Below are 23,834 nucleotides of genomic sequence, written 5' to 3' on the forward strand. Positions count from 1 at the left end.
ATCTGATTTATTAGATGAGAAAACTGAGGCTTAGTGAGCTAAAGCCACCAAAGTAGAAAAACAAGGGTAGGGCTTGGCCCCTGGGTCTAGGTTCTTCTTCCACCACTTGTTGCTATGTATCAAAGCCCATGAGAAGATGGGGCTTTAGGTTGTTGATACATTTCAGATACTTGCAGGGTAGGGGGTAAAACACAGGCAAGTCTTGAGCTTTAAAATGAAGACAGTGTGTTTAGAAGACACAAATAGAGAAAATGGGCAAGGTTTATGTTGGACAGTATTAGGAAGCAAGATTATTACTTTCCCTGGGTTTTTTGTTCTCTACTGTAAGACTCGGATGGATGGGCGACATGAAGGTGTAATTTCTCTAGTCATAGTTTCTATCACTAAATGATACCTGTACATCCAAAGGTTTGCTGGGATTATAAAGTAGTAGATCAGAAATTATTTTTCTTAGGAAAAATTTTAAATGCCATAAAGGTGAAAGTTGGTATTGCTGTTAGAATGCCAATAAAAACTTGAAAAAAACTCACATTATATCCTTGAATACTTTCTCTACAGAATTTTTTGTTTGTTTATCACTATGCAGGCTTCCCTGGTAGCTCAAATGGTAGAGTCTGCCTGTAGTGCAGGAGACCCATGTTTGATCCCTGGGTCAGGAAGATCCCCTAGAGAAGGAAATGGTAACCCACTCCAGTATTCTTGCCTGGAAAATCACATGGACAGAGGAGCCTGGCGGGCTACACCCCATGGGGTTGCAAAGAGTCTGACATGACTAAGTGACTTACACACACACAGTCAGGATATTCACCGTGAACATTGTTGCTTTGTGGGTGAGATGCATTTTGAACATAGTAACACCATTAAATACCTCCACGCTCCCCATCTCGATGCCAGCAGACGTCATCTGGATATAGGTTGTGTGGCACAAACCATCTATCACTAGTGTCAAAGGCTTGAAGTGTTGAGTAGAAGCCACTGTTGAGAATGCTGGTGCTCCCGTCCATGGGTGGTACTCGCTGTTTGATGACTAAATAGTGTTACAAGAATGTCACGATCAGCCTTCTGAGTTGGCATGGTGCCAGCTGGTCAGAGTGGCCATCACTTCCTATTTTGAGTGTACTCAAAATTGGGAGGCAGGCTGAATAAATAAAAAATAATGGTAGTTATCATCTGGAGTAAAATTGCTATTTACTGTCCTTCTGAAACTTATCTATAGTGTATCTATTTTCTGGTAGTCATGACAGTGGTTGTAGACACTTTATGGATTATGTTGTTGATTGTGGGGCTTAGTTGTGTCCAACTGTTTGCACCCCCATGGACTGTAGCCCACCAGCTTCCTCTGTCCATGGAATTCTCCAGGCAAGAATACTGGAGTGGGTTGCCATTTCCTATTGCAGGGGATCTTCCTGACCCAGGGATCAAACCCGTTTCCCTTGCATCTCCTGCATTGGCAAGTGAATTCTTTACCAACTGCGCCACCTGGGAAGCCCAGGATTATGGGTTATCAGTTCATTTTAATCCATCAGTTGTGTCCGACTCTTTGCGACCTCATGGACTGCAGCACGGCAGGCTTCCCTGTCCATCACCAATTCCTGGAACTTGCTCAAACTCATGTCTGTTGAGTCGGTGATGCCATCCAACCATCTCATCCTCTGTCGTCCCCTTCTCCTTCTGCCTTCAATCTTTCACAGCATCAGGGTCTTTCTCAGGGAGTCATTTCTTATCAGGAGGCCAAAGTATTGCAGTTTCAGCTTCAGCATTGGTCCTTCCAATAAATATTCAGGACTGATTTCCTTTAGGATGCACTGGTTGGATCTCCTTGTAGTCCAAGGGACTCTCAAGAATCTTCTCCAACACCACAGTTCAAAATCATCAATTCTTAAGTGCTCAGCTTTCTTTATAGTCCAACTCTCACATCCATACATGACTACTGGAAAAACCAAAGCTTTGACTAGATGGACCTTTGTTGGCAAAGTAATGTCTGCTTTTTAATATGCTGTCTAGGTTGGTCATAGCTTTTCTTCCAAGGAGCAAGCATCTTCTAATTTCAGTCACCATCTTCAGTGATTTTGGAACCCCCCCAAAATAAAGTCTCTTACTGTTTCCACTGTTTCCCCACCTATTTGCCATGAAGTGATGGAACCAGATGCCATGATCTTAGCTTTCTGAATGCTGAGCTTTAAGCCAACTTTTTCACTCTCCTCTTTGACTTTCATCAAGAGGCTCTTTAGTTCTTCACTTTCTGCCATAAGGTGTCATCTGCGTATCTGAGGTTATTGATACTTCTCCCGGCAATCTTGATTCCAACTTGTGCTTCATCCAGCCTAGCATTTCTCATGATGTACTCTGCATATAAGTTAAATAAGCAGGGTGACAATATACAGCCTTGACATACTCATTTCCCCTTTTGGAACCAGTCTGTTGTTCCATGTCCAGTTCTAACTGTTGCTTCCTGACCTGCATACACATTTCTCAGGAGGCAGGTCAGGTAGTCTGGTATTCCCATCTCTTGAAGAATTTCCCACAGTTTATTATGATCCACACAGTCAAAGGCTTTGGCATAGTCAATAAAGCAGAAGTAGATGTTTTTCCAGAACTCTCTTGCTTTCTTGATGATCCAACCTATGTTGGCAATTTGATCTCTGGTTCCTCTACCTTTTCTAAATTTAGCTTGTACATCAGGAAGTTCATGGTTCACATACTGTTGAAGCCTGGCTTGGAGAATTTTGAGCATTACTTTGGTTGTGTGTGAGATGAGTGCAATTGTGCGGTAGTTTGAACATTCTTTGACACTGCCTTTCTTTGGGATTGGAATGAACACTGCCCTTTTCCAGTCCTCTGGCCACAGCTGAGTTTTCCAAATTTGCTGGCATATTGAGTGCAGCACTTTTACAGCATCATCTTTTAGGATCTGAAATAGCTCAACCAGAATTCCAGCACCTCCACTAGCTTTGTTCGTAGTGATGCTTCCTAAGGCCCACTTGACTTCACATTCTAGGAAGTCTGGCTCTAGGTGAGTGATCACACCATCATGGTCATCTGGGTCATGAAGATCTTTTTTGTATAGTTCTTCTGTGTATTCTTGCCACCTCTTCTTAATATCTTCTGCTTCTGTGAGGTCCATACCATTTCTGTCCTTTATTGAGCCCATCTTTGCATGAAATGTTCCCTTGGTATCTCTAATTTTATTGAAGAGATCTCTAGTCTTTCCTATTCTATTATTTCCCTCTATTTCTTTGCATTGATCACTGAAGAAGGCTTTCTTATCTCTCCTTGCTATTCTTTGAAACTCTGCATTCGTATAGGTATATCTTTCCCTTTCTCCTTTGCCTTTCGCTTCTCTTCTTTTCTCAGGTATTTGTAAGGCCTCTGCAGACAACCATTTTGCCTTTTTGCATTTCTTTTTCTTGGGGATGGTCTTGATCACTGCCTCCTGTACAATGTCATGAACCTCTGTCTATAGTTCTCCAGGCACTCTGTCTTCAGATCTAATCCCTTGAATCTATTTGTCACTTCTACTGTAAAATTGTAAGGGATTTGATTTAGGTCATACCTGAATGGTCGAGTGGTTTTCCCTACTTTCTTCAATTTAAGCCTGAATTTGGCAATAAGGAGTTCATGATCTGAGCCATAGTCAGCTCCTGGTCTTGTTTTTGCTGACTGTATAGAGCTTCTCCATCTTAGGCTGCAAAGAATATAATCAGTCTGATTTCGGTATTGATCATCTGGTGATGTCCATGTGTAGAGTCTTCTCTTGTGTTGTTGGAAGAGGCTGTTTGCTCTGACCAGTGTGTTCTCTTGGCAAAACTCTGTCAGCCTTTGCCCTGCTTCATTTTGTACTCCAAGGCCAAATTTTCCAGTTACTCCAGGTATCTCTCGACATCCCACTTTTGCATTCCAGTCCCCTATAATGAAGAGGACATCTTTTTTGAGTATTAGTTCTAGAAGGTCTTGTAGGTCTTCATAGAACCATTCAACTTCAGCTTCTTCAGCAGTACTGGTTGAGGCATAGACTTGGATTACTGTGATATTGAATGGTTTGCCTTGGAAACCAACAGAGATCATTTGGTCATTTTTGAGATTGCATCCAAGTACTGCATTTCAGACTCTTTTGTTGATTGTGAGCACTACTCCATTTCTTATAAGGGATTCTTGCCCACAGTATTAAATATGAGTTATAGTGGAACATAAAAATCATGTCTTCCTGAGTCACTGATTTCCTTGCTCCTGAAACAGATGTGTGAAGGTGAATTTCCTCCACTCTATATGTCTGAGTAACCCTGGAGTTTATATTTTTTTTGTATTAATATAAACAGCAAGTTATTTTCTTTGTTAGGCAAAGTACCAACAACATTAGAGGCACTTTTCAAATGAAATGAGTCACTGAAGTCCAAATACAGAATAAGCCACATAATCTGACAAAGACTGGAGCCCAGGTCTTGTGGCCTATCCTGATGTAAAGTCCCTCTTGATGAGATGCTTTATTTCCTGTACCCTAATGTAGATATGGTCTTGACCTGTAAAATTCTTCTTTCAGGATCCACCTACTTCAGTTTCCCTTGGACTGCGAATGGAAGAAATGATTTTCAACTTGGCCGACACACATCTATTTTTTAATGATTTAGAAGTAAGTTATGATTCTTTTATATACTCCTCATGTTGCATGTTTGGAAATGGGTGATTGGTCCTGAAATAACAGTGGAATATTATTTTTTGAACATATAATTGGAGTGATGAGGTAACATAATTATTGATTATATGGTAATGTGTTTTGCCTTCGTGGAGTTTGTTTTGCTTTACTTTGGTTGTTGTGTTTCAAAGTTTGATTCTGTGGAACCATTGATATGGATTAACAGTTGATGGCAAGAATCTTTAATGTTAAACTGTGTTATCAGAAGTACAGATGTCTCAGTTAACAATCACTGTTGAGATGAGTTGCCTTTAGTGATCCCTGCATGTGTTATATGTTATCCATGTCAGACTCCTATCGTATTGAGTCAGGTGCTTTTCTGTCCGGCTAGTCCAGCTGGTTGTATAACAGTTTAGTCAAGCCTCTACTCTTGGGGTTGCCAAGATTCCTTATGTCAAACTGCTGATGGTTTTATTTGTCCTTTATAGTTTGGGAGGAGATTTTTGTACAGTGGCTAGTAAAATGTGTTATGGGCAGTGACAAACATGCTGATCTTGGTTGGAAGCATTTTTCAGAATAAAGAATATTGGTTTTCATGTCTACACTATGAGAAAATATGCCTATTTTCACTCTCTCCTTGATAGAGATAGTTGTTGATTTAAATCCTGCTATTAACCAAGCTTGTGGTAGGGCTGCCAAGAGGCATTAATCATCAGGTTGTTGTTTTGCTAGATTTTATAAATGTATGTTATTTCAGACAGGAGAAGAATCTGAAAGATTCAAATAGAACTTTTTACTGATCAAAGTTAATTGGCAGCAATTGGCCTTTAAATATTTCCTGATGTTTCCCTTTTTCAAAATCAAGGAAAATGCACCTTATTTCATAGATGAGCCAAATCATTTTTAAAATGCTAGTGTGTGACAGAATTTAAATGCGGTTTGTTCAACATCTGCCCTGTATTTTGATTTCTTTTCATCTGCAATGAAACTACTCACAGACGAATTGGCAACTTCCAGTGCAATGAAATTATTTAAATGTGCTTCATTTTTCCCCCCATTCCTTTAGTGAAATATTTATTTTTACACATAGAGTAAAATGCAGATTTTTTTTTTTTTTGGCATTTAATGTGCTTGCTTTCCTTAAGGAAATTATATGTAAGGCCTTACTATTTTTAAGGTAGAAATATTCCAAGGGGGAGTGACAGTTTCCTAATTGCTTTAGAAAAGCTTAATAATCATACTTATTTTCAAAAGCTGTTTCTGATTTTTGGTTGTGATTCCCTTCATAAGAGAACACCAAAAAATTCTGTATTTTACTAATACATTAAAATTCCTTTCTTGAGTTTCCTTTTGTTTCCAATGATACAGACTAGATTGATATTTTGTTTTGGATTCAGCCTTGTTACTCTTACTGATGTTAATAGGTATTAATAGCATCCATCAAGAAGAAATTAGCAGTAATTTTCTATTGTTTTTAAACTCTACCTTCTTAAAAATGCCAAAGCTAGTCTGTGCAGTGCCAGAACTATGTGGTGAAAAGTGAGAAGTTAGGCAAAGTAATAACTTGGTATAATATAAGACAGAGAAGCTTCCAAACTCAGTTTGGCTGTAATAGTCAGATTTTTATTTGTTTACTAACATTATTCACGCTGAACTATACAGAGAAGGTCTGAAATAAAAGTAAATATTAAAAGTCCTAGTTTAGGTTTGTGATGGATGTAGTTTTTTCATAAGCCTAAATTTTAAAAAAGGAGAAGAACTAAAGATCCATAAAGATACTGAAATACCAGATTTTATTCTTGAGGACTCTTTCTTATAAGTACAAAACAGGATAAAGGACTAATTCAACCACATGTAAAAATCAATAGTGAAAAATTATTTAAGCTTGTTAACTTTACCAAAGTTGACTTTACATTATTTTACCTGAGAATAATATAGAGGTGTCAGCAAAAGTATAAATGAAGGATTCACTTAGCCATTGCTCTAGATTTGCACAATGTTTAAAAAATAAATTGGTTCTTAAACTTATTTCAATCTTTCATTTTATATTTTTGTAATTCAACAAAGCTGAGAATGGTCACTGCAAATATTAGTTTCTTTCAAACTAAAGAGTGAAATTATTTCCTGGCAAAAATAAATGTATTGGTTTAATGCTCTTTAGAAAACCAAAATTATCTCATCAGGCAAAAATGATGTGGTAATGCCTGATTTCACACTCCAGTTAGCAGTGCGCTGTGGTAAGGGGCATTAATATTTTAATATATTTTAATTACATGTTTTTAGCTTTTGAAGATCTAGAGTACAAGTAATGTTAAGGAAATTAATAGTCTGTTGGTTAGCTTGACGTGTGATTTCTGAACTCTGATTGTTGACTGTAGCCTCACTTTCTTTTAAAATTTTAACTTTTTGCCAGCCTGTCTGTATAATTTGGTTAGTTTGCAGCTGTGACTTATAAAAGATGCTGAATAAAGAAATACACTGTGAAGAACGTCCAGTGACAATTCTTAATGTTATCAAAATAGTTGCTTAAAATGTTTATTAGAATATTGGGAAATTTGATACGATTTTAAAGTAATTTACAAATATCTTCATTGTACTTTAAGACATTAAAAAGTTACCTGTTTTTAGTTTTAAAAATCTTGTCATCTTGTTACTGACAATTTTTAATGAAAAGCAATCACAATTTAAATTAATTCTGTTGACACTTAAGGAAAAAAAAAGAGAGAAATCTTGGTTTTTTGAGCCATTAAAAATACTTGACATGTGAAAGAACATGAGTGACAGAGAGACACAATTATCAAAGAAAATACTATTCCAGCCCCCCACCCTGCCAGAGACGGGTTTAGACTTGCGTGTACTCCTGGCTTTCCTATGTCCACGTCTAATGCCCTCTGTATCATTTTACCAAAGGTCTCCGTGTGCAATCCTATGATGCTTATTATGGAAAGTCATTTTTTATGAATGACAGTATGAAAATGGAGGATTTTTTTTTCCAGCTTCTTGAGTAAAGCCTGTCTCTTTCTGACTGAATGGAGAAAGAGCCCTTTCTGTTGGTTATTTGTTGAAAGGTGATGGGCCTTCTGAATATGATAACATTTCAGTTTAACTTGCGTTTTATTGGTTCTCCTACTGGATTTCTCCACAGTTACAGGAAGGTATTTGATCAAGATGGATATAAATCTAAAGAAAAATAAGGCACAAGTTTATGTAAAATTTTCTCTTTCTGTCTGGTGTTAAGTAGTATCATCTCACTGACATTATGGTTGCCATCCTAACTGATTTTTTATCAACATGGTAGCCTCTGAGACTCTTTCTCTCAGACTACAGGGATCACGGTGGGGAAGCAGAAGTGTAACAGAAAGTGGAGTCTGGCTGCTCGCTGCTCAGAAGCCAATAAAGAGGCCAGGTTGGTCAAAAGGAAAGTTTGCTTTAATTTCAGTGCTGACAGCTGAGGGAAGGGTGGACTCGTGTCCATAGGCCGACTTCTCTCCACTGACAATCAGGGGGCAAGAACTTTTATAGGCTGAGGGAGGGGGCTACATGTAGAAACAGTCACTTTTGACAGTCTTCTTGAAACTGGTCATCGGTTGACTGATGCGCTTCGTCTTGATTGTTTTAGATACAGTTAATCTTCAGTTCCAGGGTCAGTTTGTTTCCATTTCTTTGAGGCCGGTTCTCAGAATTGTGGCAGCTTATGTCATTGGCTACAGTCTGCTCATCAAGTGGTTAACTTCTTCCACCTGGTAGGAGTGTCAGTATCTCTAAGACAGCTTCAGTTCAGTTCAGTTCAGTCGCTCAGTCATGTCCGACTCTTTGCGACCCCATGAATCGCAGCACGCCAGGCCTCCCTGTCCATCACCAACTCCCGGAGTTCACTCAGACTCATGTCCATCTAGTCAGTGATGCCATCCAGCCATCTCATCCTCTGTCGTCCCCTTCTCCTCCTGCCCCCAATCCCTCCCAGCATCAGAGTCGTTTCCAGTGAGTCAACTCTTTGCATGAGGTGGCCAAAGTACTAGAGTTTCAGCTTTAGCATCATTCCTTCCAAAGAGCACTCAGGACTGATCTTTAGAATGGACTGGTTGTATCTCCTTGCAGTCCAAGGGACTCTCAAGAGTCTTCTCCAACACCACAGTTCAAAAGCATCAGTTCTTCGGCGCTCAGCTTTCTTCACAGCCCAACTCTCACATAAGACAACTTACAGGATATCTATAGCCCTTGAGAAGGAACTAAAGGTCCTTGACTATGCTGAATGAGTACATTATTATTATTTAGTCTCCTTTGACTATTTGCCTTCATTTTTTGTGCCTTCTCACTTCTCTGATTAAGTTTATTCTTTAGCTAGTTTTTCCCCAGGCAAAAAGGCAGGCAGAGGACATTGGGGGTGAGGACCGTAGGGTCTTGCTCCATTTCAGAAGGACCCCACCTCTTGTCTTCGGGGCTGTGCACACCAGGTTCTCCTAGTCAACGGTGGAGCTATGCTGCAGCGTTCTCCCTCGCACTCCTAGTATGTTGTAGTTGAGACGGGCCAGAGGACTCTTTGGTGTTGAGCTCTGTAATGTGAATGCCGCAGTCCTTTCTTGGGCCTTTGACGTGTGGACTCCTGTCCCAGGTCTGATTTTCAAAGCACTTACTCTTATAGCTCCTCGTTTTCATAATTTTTATTAAGAAAAGGCCTGGGACTAAGGTTCTGATCTCAATAGACCTAGGTTTGATGACTCAAAGACCAAGGAAGGGCACCATGGACAGCCTCTAAGTAATGCCACACTTGAAAGGAAGTAAGCTGCAATACATTTTCTTATAAAGGAAAGAAATTAATTTGCCCCTTGGCTTCATTATAATTTAACCTTAGGATAAATTAGAATAACTAGTATAAACTTGGATAACTTTAAAATTTAGGTTATTGTGTGTTAATTATTTTGATATCTTGTTAAGAAATTGATTTTTGGCTAGGAAAAGAATCCTCTTTCAAAGGAAGGAATGCCACTGCTAATTACTTTTGATCTCAAGTGAAGTGTTCTGTCCTAATGTTTGTGCTTCTAAAAGTGGAAGAGCTGTAAGCTATCTTAGAAGTTTATTTTTTTAATAGAAAAGTATAATTCACCTAGAATTAATGGAGGAACAAAAATAGATTAAAAGATATTCTATAGAATTTTAACATTATTTTTATCTGCAGTTTGATGTTTGATTATTTTCTTATACTTTTGTGTGTATTTCAAATTCTCTATAATGCATACTTATTTCTTTTGTCGTTAGGGAAGAAAACAAACACTATTTTTGAAAACCATAGATAATATTAAAAGACAAAATTATTTTTAACTAATAAAAAGTATTATTGCAGTGCACTAAGGAAAACCTAAAGAAATTAGTAAAGGACATAAACAGATAAAAGAGAAAAGCATTTGAATTTTCAGTACGCATAAAGAAAAGAAAAATGTTGGATTTCACCTTTAAGTAATCAAAAATGTCAGAGTGAGTGTTCAGCCTCTTGCCCACCAAATTAGCAAAGATTTAAAATCAGTAATATGGTCTAGAGTGCAGTGAGATGAACACTTATGTTACTGATAAGGATATAAATTAGTACAGTTTTCAGAAAGGTGGCTTGATGATAACACATCAGAACCTTAATGTACTGATCCTTTTACTCAGTAGCTTCACTTTTAACTTCTAAGAAAACAGTTATAGGCAGAGAATTGATAGAATAATAAACATTTACTGAACGCTTGTCCTATGTGATTTACATACATTATTCCACTTAATACCCTTATATTTCTAGGATAGGAGCACTGGTATTATCTCCTTTTTGTAGAATATCCAAGAGAAGCTTAGAGTGGCTAAAACAAAACTTGTCTAAGGCCACACAGCTACTGAGTGACAGATTCTAACTCAGGTTCAGCGCTGTCTAGAAATCCACTCAACCCCTCGCTGTATCTCTCACATATTAGTTTGGTTTTTTTTTTAACCAATAAAATATAGAAATATATTTTAAAATTCTAAAATAGATGAATAGTGATTAATGATACATCCTCACTGAAAATTGTTTTAAAACTGCTTATTAAATATAGGGAAAATATTCATGGTCAATTCCAAGTTTTAAAAATAGACTGTACAGTACAGTGTAGCCTTGATTTTAAAATATATGGCAGATTATCTGGAAAGGCTGCATACTGAATGAGTCCAACTATTTGACATTCTGGAAAAGGCAAAACTGTGGATCAGCTAGTTGCCAGGGAGTGGGAGTAAAGAGAGATGAATTAGGCGGAGCACAGAAGATTTTCAGGGCAGTGAAAGGATTCAGTATGATTCTGCAGTGGTGGGTATAAACCCATAGACGGTACTGCACCAAAAGTGAACACTAGTGTAAACTGTGGACTTCAGGTGGTGAAGATGTGTCAGTATAGGTTCATTGATTGTAACAAATGTACCACTCTGGTGTGAGATGTCAACAGTAGGGGACCTTATGCGTGTGTGGGAGCAAGGAGTATATGGACACTGTCATTTTCTGGTCAGTTTTGCTCTAAACCTAATATTTTTTTAAAAATTAAGTTTATTAATTTTTCTTAGAGTATGGAATGTTGAAGAAATTGGAGGGAAATTTTAAAAACTATTATGAAACACAAGAGACACAGGCTCGATCCCTGGGTTGGGAAGATCTGCTGGAGAAGGGAGTGGCAAGACATGCCAGTATTCTTGCCTGGGAAATCCTGTGGACAGAGGAGCCTGGCGAGCTATAGTCCATGGGGTCACAAAGAGTTGGACACAACTGAGTGACTGAGCAGCAGCATGTAACTTTAAGTTTAAAAATAAACAGGCAGCAAAATAAATCAGACTATACTGTATGATTATGATTTTAGCACTTATGACTTATTATACAATAACCAGAGTTAAATACATTAAAATGTTGCCAGTGTGGATGTTTTTTGGGAGGTTATAAATGCTGTTTGTCTGTGATGCTCCAAAACTGAGACACTTCATTTACTAGCTAATATATATTTATTAATTGTTTAGGTATCAAGCACAGTTGTAGAAGCCGAGGATGCAGCAATGATTAAATCAAGGTTACTGTCCTCATGGAGCGTGTACTCTGGAGGGCAAGTAGAAAATAAACACATTTATTGTAAATAAAATAGATTCAGGTAGAGATATGTGTAGGAAGAAAATCAGAAGAGTAATTGGATAAGGGATGTTGCAGACTGGGATATCTTTAGCTGAGATGTTTGGGAAGAGGTGTCTTTGAAGAGAGGACATTTGTAAAGAAACCAGGAAGGTGGGAAGAAGCACCTGGAACAGCAGGAAGGCATTCTCAAAGGGGAATGCCCTGTGCAAAGGCCCTGAGGTGGGAATACATTTTGCTTCTTCAAGAAATAAACAAGGTCATCCATGTGGTTGGAGCAGAGTGAATGGGGGAAAGTTACAGGATCTGTATCATAAAGGGCTTTGTAGATTGTAGTAAAGAAAGTTGGATTTATTTCTAATTGCAGTGGGAAGCCATTGGAGAGTTTTTAGCATGAATATGATAGACTAGTGTTTACACTTTTAAATGACTGGTATGCTTATCATATAAGGAACTAGAATCATTGAGATCAGTTAAGAGACAGTTGCTTTGGGCTGAGACTGTAGCCGTTCCGGACATGATGAAAAGTTGGAAGACTAACATATAATTTGGGGAAAGCCCTGGCAGGATCTGCTAATAGACAAGATGTGGGAAGAGAGAGAAAGTAGAGTTAAGGATGGCCACTAGCTGTTGACCTGAGTATCTAGATGGATGGTCACCTTACCTGAGATGAGGAAGGGTGGGTTTGGAGTAGTAAGACAGGGGAAAGAGCTGTCCTCAACTCTTCTGAAATGAGCAGATTAAGTTTGAAATACCTATTCAACATCCAGATCAAGAGGTTATGAACATTTAGGTTTGGATCTCAGAGGAGAGAAGGAAATGTGAAGATGTAGTTGTTGGAGTCATAAAGGCATAAGATGATATATCATCTCAAAGGGGAAAGAGTAAGAAGGTGTAGGACTGGGCATTAGACACTCAGACAATTAGAAATAGGACCAAGAAAGAAGAACTTGCAGGAGAAAGTGGTAAGGAGTGTACAGTGAGGGAGGTGGAAAAGTACAAGACATCACAGAGACCTGGAGAGTAGTATTTCAGGAATGAGGGGTATTCACTACTGTGTCAAGTGAGTGTTGGATCTGCCCAGAATGTTGATTGGTAATGATTGTGATAAGCACCATTTCATTAAGCAGAACATGTAAGCCCAATGGAAGTGGGTTGAAAATAAAAGGAGAGTTGAGGAAGTGAAAACAGGAAAGATTGATTGGAGTTTCCACAATGACAAGATGCAAAGAGTTGGTAGAGAGGATCATAGGATCATGGTGTGGGGAGGTTAGTTAAAACAAGATATTTTAGACGTGTTTAGGTGCCAGTTGGAATGATCCAATAGAAATGATAAATTATGTGAAAAGGAGAGGGAGCAGTGGAAAGAATCAAGTCCTTGGGTAGCAAGAGGATAGTTCAGAACACCAGTGACAGAGCTGGACTTTAGTAAGAAGGAAGGAAGAGTCGCCAGGTACAGATGCTAGAAGACGAGGCTGTTCTCATTGTGAAAATACCTCCCTCATATCTCGTGATTTTCTGTCTATCCCTTTGTATCCTCCCACATCGGTCCCTTGATGGCAGGGACCATGACTCATCCACTGGAAGCTTAAGCACCTGATTTGGTAGATAGAAGGCTCTCCTGTGTCTTTTTAATTTTTTTCCAAAATTTTGAAAGTAACAGTTTACAATGAGCACTACTTTTAATAATTTGCAGACATTAACTTTTTAAAAGTAAATGTCTAATCACAAATCCTAAAAATAATTGAAATTGTCCAAGAGATTAAATTTTGATATTAGTCTTTTTGTAAGTCATATTTTCAAAATGTGGCAAAACACAATAGAGGTGCAAGAGGTATGATATAAAATGATATTCAGTGTAGTTCCAGTTTAAGGTTTTTTTTAATGTATATACATCCAAAAGAAGATAAAAGATTTTTCACATTAAAAATGTTACCAAAAATAAATAATTTCTACAATAAAGGATTTATCTCTGGATAGTGGGCTTCCCTGATGGCTCAGTCAGTAAAGAATCTGCCTGAAATGCAGAAGACCTGGGTTTGATGCCCGGATCAGGAAGATCCCCTGGAGAAGGAAATGGCAACCCACTCCAGTATTCTCGCCTGGAGAATTCCATGTACAGAGGAACCTGACAGGCTTCAGTCCATGAGCTCACAAGAGTTAGGCACAACTTAGCAACTAAGCTACCACCAGTGGGCATAACACTACCATAAACTAAGCTATAAATTCTTTCATATTTTTCTTTTCTGTAGTTACTATTTCTAATAATTAGAAAATTGTTGAATAATTATAATCAACTATTCCAACTTGACTCAAAGCCCTACATTTATGTAGCATGTTATCTTACAGCTCTGGGCTTCCCTGATGGCTCAGATGGTAAAGAATTGCCTGCAATGCAGGACACCTGGGTTCGATCCCTGGGTCAGGAAGATCCCCTGAAGAAGGGCATGGCAACCCACTCCAGTATTCTTGCCTGGAGAATCCCATGGACAGAGGAGCCTGGCAGGTTGCAGTCTGTGGGTCGCAGAGAGTTGGACATGACTGAGCGACTAAGCATAGTGCACAGCACATCTTACGATTCTAGGGTACTGGAGGTTGAACTCAAGTATTCATTCATTTCTGAGGACCCTTTTGTGCCTCAATTTCTTATCTTTAAAATTGGACAATGATACTATCCTAGGGTTTCAGTATGAAGATTCAGTACATAAATACCTATTTAAATTTATTTTTCTTGACCGGACCATGCAACATGTGGTGTCTCAGTTCCCCATCCATGGATCAAACACGTGCCCCCTGCAGTGGAGTGGAAGTGCAGAGTCTTAAGCACTCGACCGCTAGGGAAGTCCCCCTCAAACACCTGTTAGGTGCATAGAACTAGCTCTGACACACGGGAGGCACTAAGGAAGTCCAATCTGCTATTCTTTCCTGAGTATCTTTGATGCAAAAATTGGAGAGTAGGGCCATGGAGAAAGAAGAGGGGGTGACTTAGGGAATAGTTAGGGAATGAAAATTTTGAAATAATAAGTGATTTGCTGCCAAAATTCCCATGTAGAATTCCAACAGAAATCACACTGGAAAAACAACAGAAATTCTGCTGGTGTTCAGTTTGCAAATGCAGATGGTTCCAGGCACATCACAGTGCACTCCTTTTGTTCTTTCCTCCTTTACGTTGTTCCCCCACCCCCAGTTCCAAGAGGGAAGGTTTCTTTGGGGCAGTTAAATAGCTCTTGTGTCTGGCCCCCCTCACCCTATGCTGTCGCTTCATAGAAAACAAGGGTGCTGGCTTCTTGTCCAAAAGAAATGTGTTTCTTGGGTCGTGCTGATTGCCTTTTCTTGTTCTCTTCTTGCCTCATGTTTTGAAGGCTGACTTGTGGACCTTGCCAGTGGTGTCATAGAGCAGAGCCTTGCCGTGTGCAGAGTGACGTAGAGGGAGAAGCTGGCTAAAGGGAAACTCTCCTCACATCAGTACAGAGCATTGACCTTGACCTCTATCAGCACCAGAAACTCAGTCTTATCTCCAGGGTACACCTGTAGGCGATTGAAATGAAGTGATTTTTGCCCAAAGCCACTTGGTGGTGGTGGTGGTGGTTCAGTCACTCGGTCGTGTCTGACTCTGCGACCCCATGCACTGCAGCACGCCAGCCTTCCCCGTCCTTCACTATCTCCCGGCGTTTGCTCAAACTCATGTCCATTGAGTCGATAATGCCATCCAACCATCTCATCCTCTGTTGCCCGCTTCTCCTCCTGCCCTCAATCTTTCCCAGCATCAGAGTCTTTTCCAATGAATCGGCTCTTCACATCTTGATTAGGCAATAGTAAAGCTAAGATGGGAAAAGGGATTTCCTACCTCGGTATCATTGCACAAACCTCTCTAGCCATGTCCCATAACCTGGAAATTTCTCTGCAGCAACGTAAAGGAAATAGTGGCATGCTGATGCTGTCACACGCCATTGTCATATAGCAGATCCCATTAACAGAACGTGTTTTCTCTAATGTAGTATTTGTTTGCCTTGTTTATATGTTGTACTCTACTATTAGTAGTTGCTCAAGCAACCTAAAATCTGTTTTGATAAGGTTTGGAGGTAGGTGGGTAAATAGATTGCTTGATTGTTAGATGACAGACAGATGGATGTATTTGTAAATTCCTATTGTTGAATAGACAAAAATATTATTTTAGCTGCCTCTGTCTATATACATTGCAGCTTCCCTGGTGACTCAGATGGGTAAGGAATCTGCCTGCAATGCAGGAGACCCAGGTTTGACCCCTGGGTTGGGAAGAGCCCCTGGAGAAGGGAATGGCAACCCACTCCAGTATTCTTGCCTGGAGAATCCTGTGGACAGAGGAGCCTGGCGGGCTACAGTCCTTGGGGTCACAAAGAGTTGGAGACAACTGAGCAACTAACACACATCCACATGTGACAGAGAAAAAGTGCTATACATTTACTCATGCTTACTCCATCCTGGACACTGTGCTAGGCATTGAGGAGAACACATGAAATATATTCACTGCCCTCAGGAGTCAGGATGGGAGGTGGAGACAGAAAAGTAAGGGAACGGTCATATCACAGTGAATCTCCACAGTGATGGAAACTGTAATGATGTCAGCAGAGTCCAAAACCAAGATCAGCAACCCAGCCTGTGGGAGGAGTGACGAGACTAAAAGGCAGGAGATATGATTTCCACATGATGTATGTGACCTTTGGTGTGAGAGAGCACGGCATTTAGGAACAGTTTGAGTAGATCTAAAGTGTTGGCTCAGATGGTAAAGAATCCTGCCTGGAATTCAGGAGCCTGGGGTTCAATCCCTGGGTTGGGAAGATCCCCTGGAGAAGGAAATGGCAACCTGCTCCAGTCTTCTTGCCTGAAGAATTCCATGGACAGAGGTGCGTGGTGGGCTACAGTCCATGGGGTTGCCAAGAGTCGCACACAACTGAGCAGCGAACATACACACACACACACACACACACACACCCGCCCCCCTCCTCCCCCACCCCCCACCAGAGTGCATGCCAAGCAGTTGGGAGGTAAGCGGACAGAGAGGAGCCAGATTACAAGAGGCTTTGTAAACTCTGCTAAGAAAGTGCCATATCATATGAATGCCCAGGGTAATCATGAACGAATGTTTATCTTTGCTATGGAGATGAATTGCATTGTGACGTCAGGGGTATCAATAATCTAGAGGAGAAATCACCAGGGCTTGTTTGTGGGAACAGAGTATGGGGGCAAATGGAGAAGCTCTTAAGAAAACAGTCTGGAGAGGATGTGGGAGTAGCTTTGATGTACTGGGTTGGGAGACCAGAATCTCAGTTCAGGCTTGAACAGTAAGGTAGAGATGGAAAACCCAGGACAGTGAGCTGCCTCTAAAAGGAAGATGCTAAGTACAGTTTTTTTTGAGTTGTTGAATTTGAAGTGTGTTTTGGACATCAGACAGACTCCAGCAAGTGTAGTAAATGCAGGTCTGAAGCTCAACAGAGAGAAGTGAGTTTGAAGTCATCACTTGTGAAATTGGTTAGGATTCCAAGAAGAATGTATTGAGTGAAAAAGAAACATCTCAGAGCAGGGGTCTCTTTGTGAGATTTCTGTTTGGCAACACAGAATCTCAACGTACATTGATAACATATGTAAAACAAAAGTGGATGTTCTAACAAACTGGTAATTGACCTGCCTGTGAAGCTGTCTTCCTAGTTTTACCCAAGTCTCTTTTTTATTATTTTTTATTGTAAGTTTCAGGTATATAACATACTGATTCACACTTTTAAAGGTTATATTGCATTTATCGTTATTTAAAGTACTGGTTTTATTTTCTGGAAAATAGAATAAAATAAAACACTGGCTTCATTCTATGGATGAAGCACCTAGGAGGCAGTGTGGTCTGAGGAAACAGTGAACACTTCTTTGAAATTCAGGCCCAAGTTCAGGCCTCACCTGAACAATGAATGCATGAGCTTCACCCATCCACCCTGGTGAGCATCAGAGATGGTTCCGAGGTGCAGTGCCGTTAGGAGAGAATATCTGGAGCCCGAGTCAGTGCCTGGCACCTGGGGGGCCTCAGCATGTAAAGTGCCTTTTCCTGCTTGCTGAACCGACATGCCACTTCGGCTGGTAATTCACGTAATTGGCTGAGGGCTGTCAGTTTATTTAAAAATCCTGAGAAATCGACCTGTTGGTGTCACCTATGACAGACTTTTTGTTTAGATTCTTCATTTTGACAGGTGCCCAGTAATCTTCAGTCTGGGAGATTTTACTCACTTACCTTCATAGGAAGTTTTCTTAGTAGAGAAAAAAGAAGTCTTCTTTTTTTTTTTTTTTTTAAATTGACGAGTGCAAGAGAAAGCCTGTAACTTCAACTTCCCCCAAATGTGCTTAAGTTGTGGTCCCTGGAGTCTTCTCCCATTTCAGGGCAGTTACAATAGAGCCTCTATCTGGGCTCAGCCAGTCCAGTATGCTAACAGCATTTCTAAGGAAAGGCTTTTCAATCCCAGATTCTTCTTGCTACTAATTGTGTGCTACTCCTTTGTAAGGCAGGTAGAGGACCGGGGCAGACAGAGAGGATGCTGTTTTTTGATCAGCATTATCTGGTGATTTTGTTTGCCTCTTGGAAAAACAATCAACTAAGAAGTATCTTCTGGTATTGTGTTTTGTCAAGAAGTTAAAGGGACATCTTAGGTCCAAGATATCATCCCTTTTAATTGGTGGAAATTGTTGTTTTAAACACACATTCATGTAGTCCTCCTGGCTTTGCAGATAAAAAATTTCTACTAAACAAAAAATAAGTAGCTTGGAACATTCATAGTTGAAAGGTAGTATTTAGCATGTTTGTAATAAGAACATGTAGAAGTGTGGCGAAATAATACTTTCTCTTTGCAAAGTAGAAATTATAATCTTTGCTTTCTTCAAAATATAGGGGAAATGACTTGCATTCTAAATGCCAAAAATGAAAGATTCACTCTGCTTTCAATCACATAAAAATTGTTGTAAGCAGAAGTCATATCCCATAACTGGTCAAGGCCTTAAGGAAATTGACAAAAGCTTTCCCAAAATCCAAGAGAAAATGTAAAACTTTATATTAGAGTTAATAAACAACTGAATTTTGTAAAGCTTTTTAGGGGTGATAGTAAACAAGATGCAGATATCCGTCTGTGTTCTCAAAGTGTTTAAAATCATGTAAGCTCAGAGTAAGGACTCAGAAAGATGAGGGTGACATTGAAACTGCCGCAGAGGATTAACAGGAATCGACAGAGCCGCATGGAGGGAACTTTAGAGAAGAATGTTCTAAGCAGAAGGCATATAGAACAAGGATCAGAGACGTGAGTGAAGAAAAATGTCAAATAAGGAAAGTATAATATAGCCTAAGGAGATAACCGAATGTCACAAATCTAAGTTTGTTCATCAACCTGGTCATTCACTTAAACATTTATCAAGTGATTACTGTTTTGTGCACAAAGATGCTTAAATATTAATTATCTTTAATAATAAATTATTCTTTTAGATGCTTAAAATAGAATTGTAAGGAAGATTGACAGCCATTGCCCTACTTATTAACAGTTTAAAAAAATGCTATCAGCATTTTAAAACAGTGTGAAGAACTCTCAGCCATTGCTTGGTTAAGAGAAATATGAGACATGTATAATTGTGGAATAGTATTCAGCAATTTAAAAGATAATATAGATGATTAACTGATAGAAAATGATATTTATTCCATATTGCTGAGTGGAAGAGAAAGTAGCTACAAAACAGGTACCTGGTTTTACCTGCTTTTTTGGTATGTGCTCTGTGCTCCAGTCTTTTAGTCTTGTCTAACTCTTTGTGACTCCATGGACTGTAGCCTGCCAGGCTCCTCTGTCCATGGAATTTTCCAGACAAGAATAGTGGAAAGTTACCATTTCGTATTCCAGGGGATCTTCCTGACCCAGGGATCAAACGTCTGTCTATTGGATCTCCTGCATTGGCAGGTGGATTTTTTACCCCTAGCACCACCTGGGAAGCACTTTTTTTTGAGGGGGGGGAGGTTATATATCACCTATCAAAATTTAAGCTCTATGAAAAACATGAGGAAGGCTGAGTGAGTGAGTGAGTGAGTAGGACCAGGAAGAATGATGGAAGAATTTATCAGTGCTTACTTCTGAGGGATGGAATTGAAGTTTATTTCCTTTATATATTTTTCTGTTTTTCATGAATGGTGTACGTGAGTATGTATCATTTTGCAATCAAACAAGATAATAAATGTATTTTCCTAAAACTACTAACTTTTTAACACTGCAATGACAAAACATAAAAATGTTAGCAATTAATTTCCAGTTGGGTTGACCCATTCTTTCGTATTAAATTCTGTCAGATAATCTGGAAGGTTTCCTTAAGTATCACCCATGTGCTTGGTCCACATAGAAAAGGAATAGGCAGAAATAAGGTCCAACTTAGAAAAAAGAGAGAAAAAGACCCATAAAAAGTTCTCTCTTCCTTCCAAGAATTTACTACCTGCTGGGATACACAGAAGTGATCTCTGTAAGCCTTCATTTCCTTATCCATCAAATGTAGAGTTTAAGGGAGGGTTGGAAATAACATGGGCTTCCCTGGTAGCTCAGCTGGTAAAGAACGCAAGAGACCCTGGTTCAATTCCTGAGTTGGGACGATCCCCAGGAGAAGGGATAGGCTTGCAGTATAGGGGCCAGACACATAGTAGCTCTTAATGATTGTTGCTTCTGTTATTCACTGAGCTCCAGAGCATACGTCAGCGCTGACAAAGAAAAGGAACCTTGCCTTGACAGGTGAGAGAGGCGAGACAAGGCATTCCAGCAAGCAATAGACACAAGCGTTATCTAGTGAAAGAGGGACGTGGAGACCAGGCTGAGACTGGCCTGCCAGGAGCATGTGACCCCTCCAGATGGGCTGTGAAGAAGAGATAGACATGGCATTGGATGGGCAAGGTTAAGGCTCAGTAGAAAAGCCCTTGAATGCTCATTTGCATTGGCATATATTTAGTGTTTCTAATTTAATTTTTCCTAAGCATCTATTAGGGCTTCCCAGGCGGCGCTGGTGGTAAAGAATGCACCTGCCAATGCAGGAGACTTCAGAGACACATGTTTAATCCCTGGGTTGGGAAGATCTCCTGGAGGAGGGCATGGCAACTCACTCCAGTATTGTTGCCTGGAGGATCCCATGGACAGAGGAGCCTGGTGAGCTATAGTCCATAGGGTCACAAAGAGTCAGACACAACTGAAGCCACTCAGCACACATGCAAGCATCTATTGATCACCTTCTGGTTAAAAGGCACATACAGAAACAGAAGTGAAGTGTATTACCTGCCGCCAAGAAGCTAACCCTCCAGAGTGGAAATTGTATTTCGGGGTAGGAGGGTGGACAAAACCTATTCTGAGAGAACTGTATCTGACGGTGATTTGATGCACAGGCTGGATTGAAAGGAAAAGGGCTAGAAGCATGGTGAATCCCATGTTCCATTCTCATAGCTTTGTTAGAATTCTAGTACCTTCCCTGAGAGAAAATTCTAGTAGCGCTCACTTGTAGCCTCTCTCTCCAGCCCTCCCCATGTTTATGAAGCCATTCTGGCTATATCTGCATTTCATTTATTTTTGTGTGCTTAGTGCCTGGTATAGGTGGTCAGTCATTGTTAGTTGAGTACATAACAAAAAGAATACAGAATGTGTGTCCTGTAATATATAACATAGACCATATTAATGCTATATTAATGCTATATAATACTTTTCTGAATAATATACAAACAACCAAAAGATATTCTTTGTGGCTTGAAATGTTTAATCATAGGAAAAGGGGGTGGTTTTATAGGAAGCGAGACTGTGAGTATGAACAAAATTTTTCCTTAGTTTTTAGCCCCCAACTCCTTTTCCCTCTGCTATTGACACGCATTGGTTTGGGGCACACCAGAGCCCCCTGCACCCCCATGCTGGAGGAAATGTACCAGATAAGACAGTTCACACAAAAGTAATGGAGCTTGTCATTTACCCTTACCGGAAGTCTTTGTCTTATAAAGGAAGATTGAAAAGGGAAGATTTCAAGGGGTGGAATTTCAGACCCCCTGATACTTAGAAGAGAGAGCTTTTTGAGTAAGAAAGTGCCTCCTGAGAGGTCCTCACTCCCCACATGAGGGGCTGACAGTGAGGGAAGGTGATGATGGAACCTTCCTTCAGCTCATGGGGAACCTATTTTTTTAAGTGCCTACGTCCGGTTCTGCCAACTTGTCTCTCGGGAGTCAGCAATAAATATATGGCAGAGGAAATCAGTGTGGAAGATTTTTATTCACTTATGAACTGAGGGTGTTATTCTGAGCTACACATTCTTTGATACAAAATTGAGTCTCTTTTACCAGTATAAAGTCATCTCGCTGTATATGTTAACTAAAATTGACAAATTGGTCTCTTTTAAACTTTCAAATTTTACTTCCCACCCCTGCAAAAAAAGAGTCACTTAAAAAAACCAGTTGCATTGAGATATGCCTTTAAAGATTATAGACAAATGGCTTGAAGGTCAATGAAAATGAATCAATAGACATGGAATGATAATAAACCAGAACTTCTGTTTGTTGCAAACACTGAATTTTAGAGTGAAATATTGCTTCAGAGATTTAAAAAAAAAAAAGAGCTCTCTTAAAATATGACCTGTTTAATATTACAGCTTTAGTTCATTGGTTTATGTATGATCGAAACAGAAATAGTCCATGTAAATGAAAACTTCTAGTTAAATGCTTGGTGAATGAATTAGTATGTGATTGATTTTCTTCAAATGGCAGTGACAGTTAAAAGAAAGTGATTGCAGGAAAGGATAAAAGGTTTCCTGGTTTGAGTATGTTTCCGTGCTTCTGGCAGCAAGTTTGCAAGAAAAAGAATGATTTTTATGAGAATGTGATTATTCACAGCAAGACTAGAGTTGGTGTCACTATGAAAAATTCTTCTTTGGTAGATACTCTCAGCAGGAATAATAGATCTAAAAGAAAGGCAACAGGAATTAAAAGAACACTGTGGCCAATGACAAATTATGTTTGCAAAATGATGGGCAAACCCATTGAAAACTGAGAAATCAGTTCAGCAGTAAATCAAAGGCTTATTCTTAAGAGTAGTCCTGACAGTCAAAAGAATGACATTTATATTAGACATGTGCTGAGTTTTCCTTTTTTCAAGGCTCTGAATTATTATTTTGTACATTGTCAGCCTTTACTGTTTTATCTTACTACTTGATTTTAAATTACATGATACAATTAAAAATATGATATTTTAATGAAAAACTATGTAATACAGTTTGACATATTATGAAACATTGATGCACTACCCTATTTTGTATTTGAAGGTATATAACATAACATGTGGGCAAACTCCGGGAAATGGTGATGGACAGGGAGGCCTGGCGTGCTGCGATTCATGGGGTCGCAAAGAGTCGGACACAACTGAGCGACTGAACTGAACTGAACATTTTCACTGATTTCTCTGCAGATTTGTAAAATGCCATATCTTCTTATGTTAGCTGAACTATAAATGAAGCTATTACATTTGGGCCAAAGCTTTCTGTGTATAGTATCATGCAGTAAGGGTACAGAATGCACTGAAATGTATTTTGTGCTATTGCACAAAACATAATCAATACAAGATGGATCTTATAGCATTAAATTATTAGGCATTCACCATATACCTTTTCACTTGGTGCTTTTTATTCACTGTATTTTTTAAATTTACTGTATTTTTTTAAAGAAAGGAAAATTATGTGTTGATATCATTTGATCAAATGTAATAACATGCCATAATTATCAATTAAATGAATCCATTACTTTTAGAGACACAATGTTGAATAATTTCAGATAAGCCCATTTCATTTTAAAAACTTATTTTCAGTTCTGTCTGGCTTTGATTAGTAAGCCTTCTTTTCCTCACCGTAAGGTGGAGGGTGTGAATAAAGACAAATATATTTAATATGACCATGTGGTAAAGAAGGTATTCATGGTTAGAAAGAAGGAACTCCAAGCAGAGTGAAACTGACATATTTATTAACAGTGTCCCACTTGCTAAGAAGAAACCAGCTTCATGCAATTCCTTTGAGATTCTTGGAGAAGTGTGCTGTGGTGGTATT

General features: G+C 39.3%; 1 protein-coding gene across 13 annotated transcripts in view; it reads left to right on the top strand.

Annotated features, from left to right (window-relative positions):
- Positions 1-23,834, top strand: part of EYA1 (EYA transcriptional coactivator and phosphatase 1) — a 187,490-nt gene that overhangs the window by 136,218 nt on the left and 27,438 nt on the right. For all 13 annotated transcript variants that reach the window (XM_044928690.2, XM_044928691.2, XM_044928692.2 and 10 more), the window contains exon 12: positions 4,538-4,627. In XM_044928690.2, coding sequence (XP_044784625.2) covers positions 4,538-4,627 — 90 coding nt within the window. The remainder of the gene's footprint in view (positions 1-4,537; positions 4,628-23,834) is intronic.

Source organism: Bubalus bubalis, chromosome 15 (assembly GCF_019923935.1).
Source record: "Bubalus bubalis isolate 160015118507 breed Murrah chromosome 15, NDDB_SH_1, whole genome shotgun sequence".
NCBI classification, from domain to species: Eukaryota; Metazoa; Chordata; class Mammalia; order Artiodactyla; family Bovidae; genus Bubalus; species Bubalus bubalis.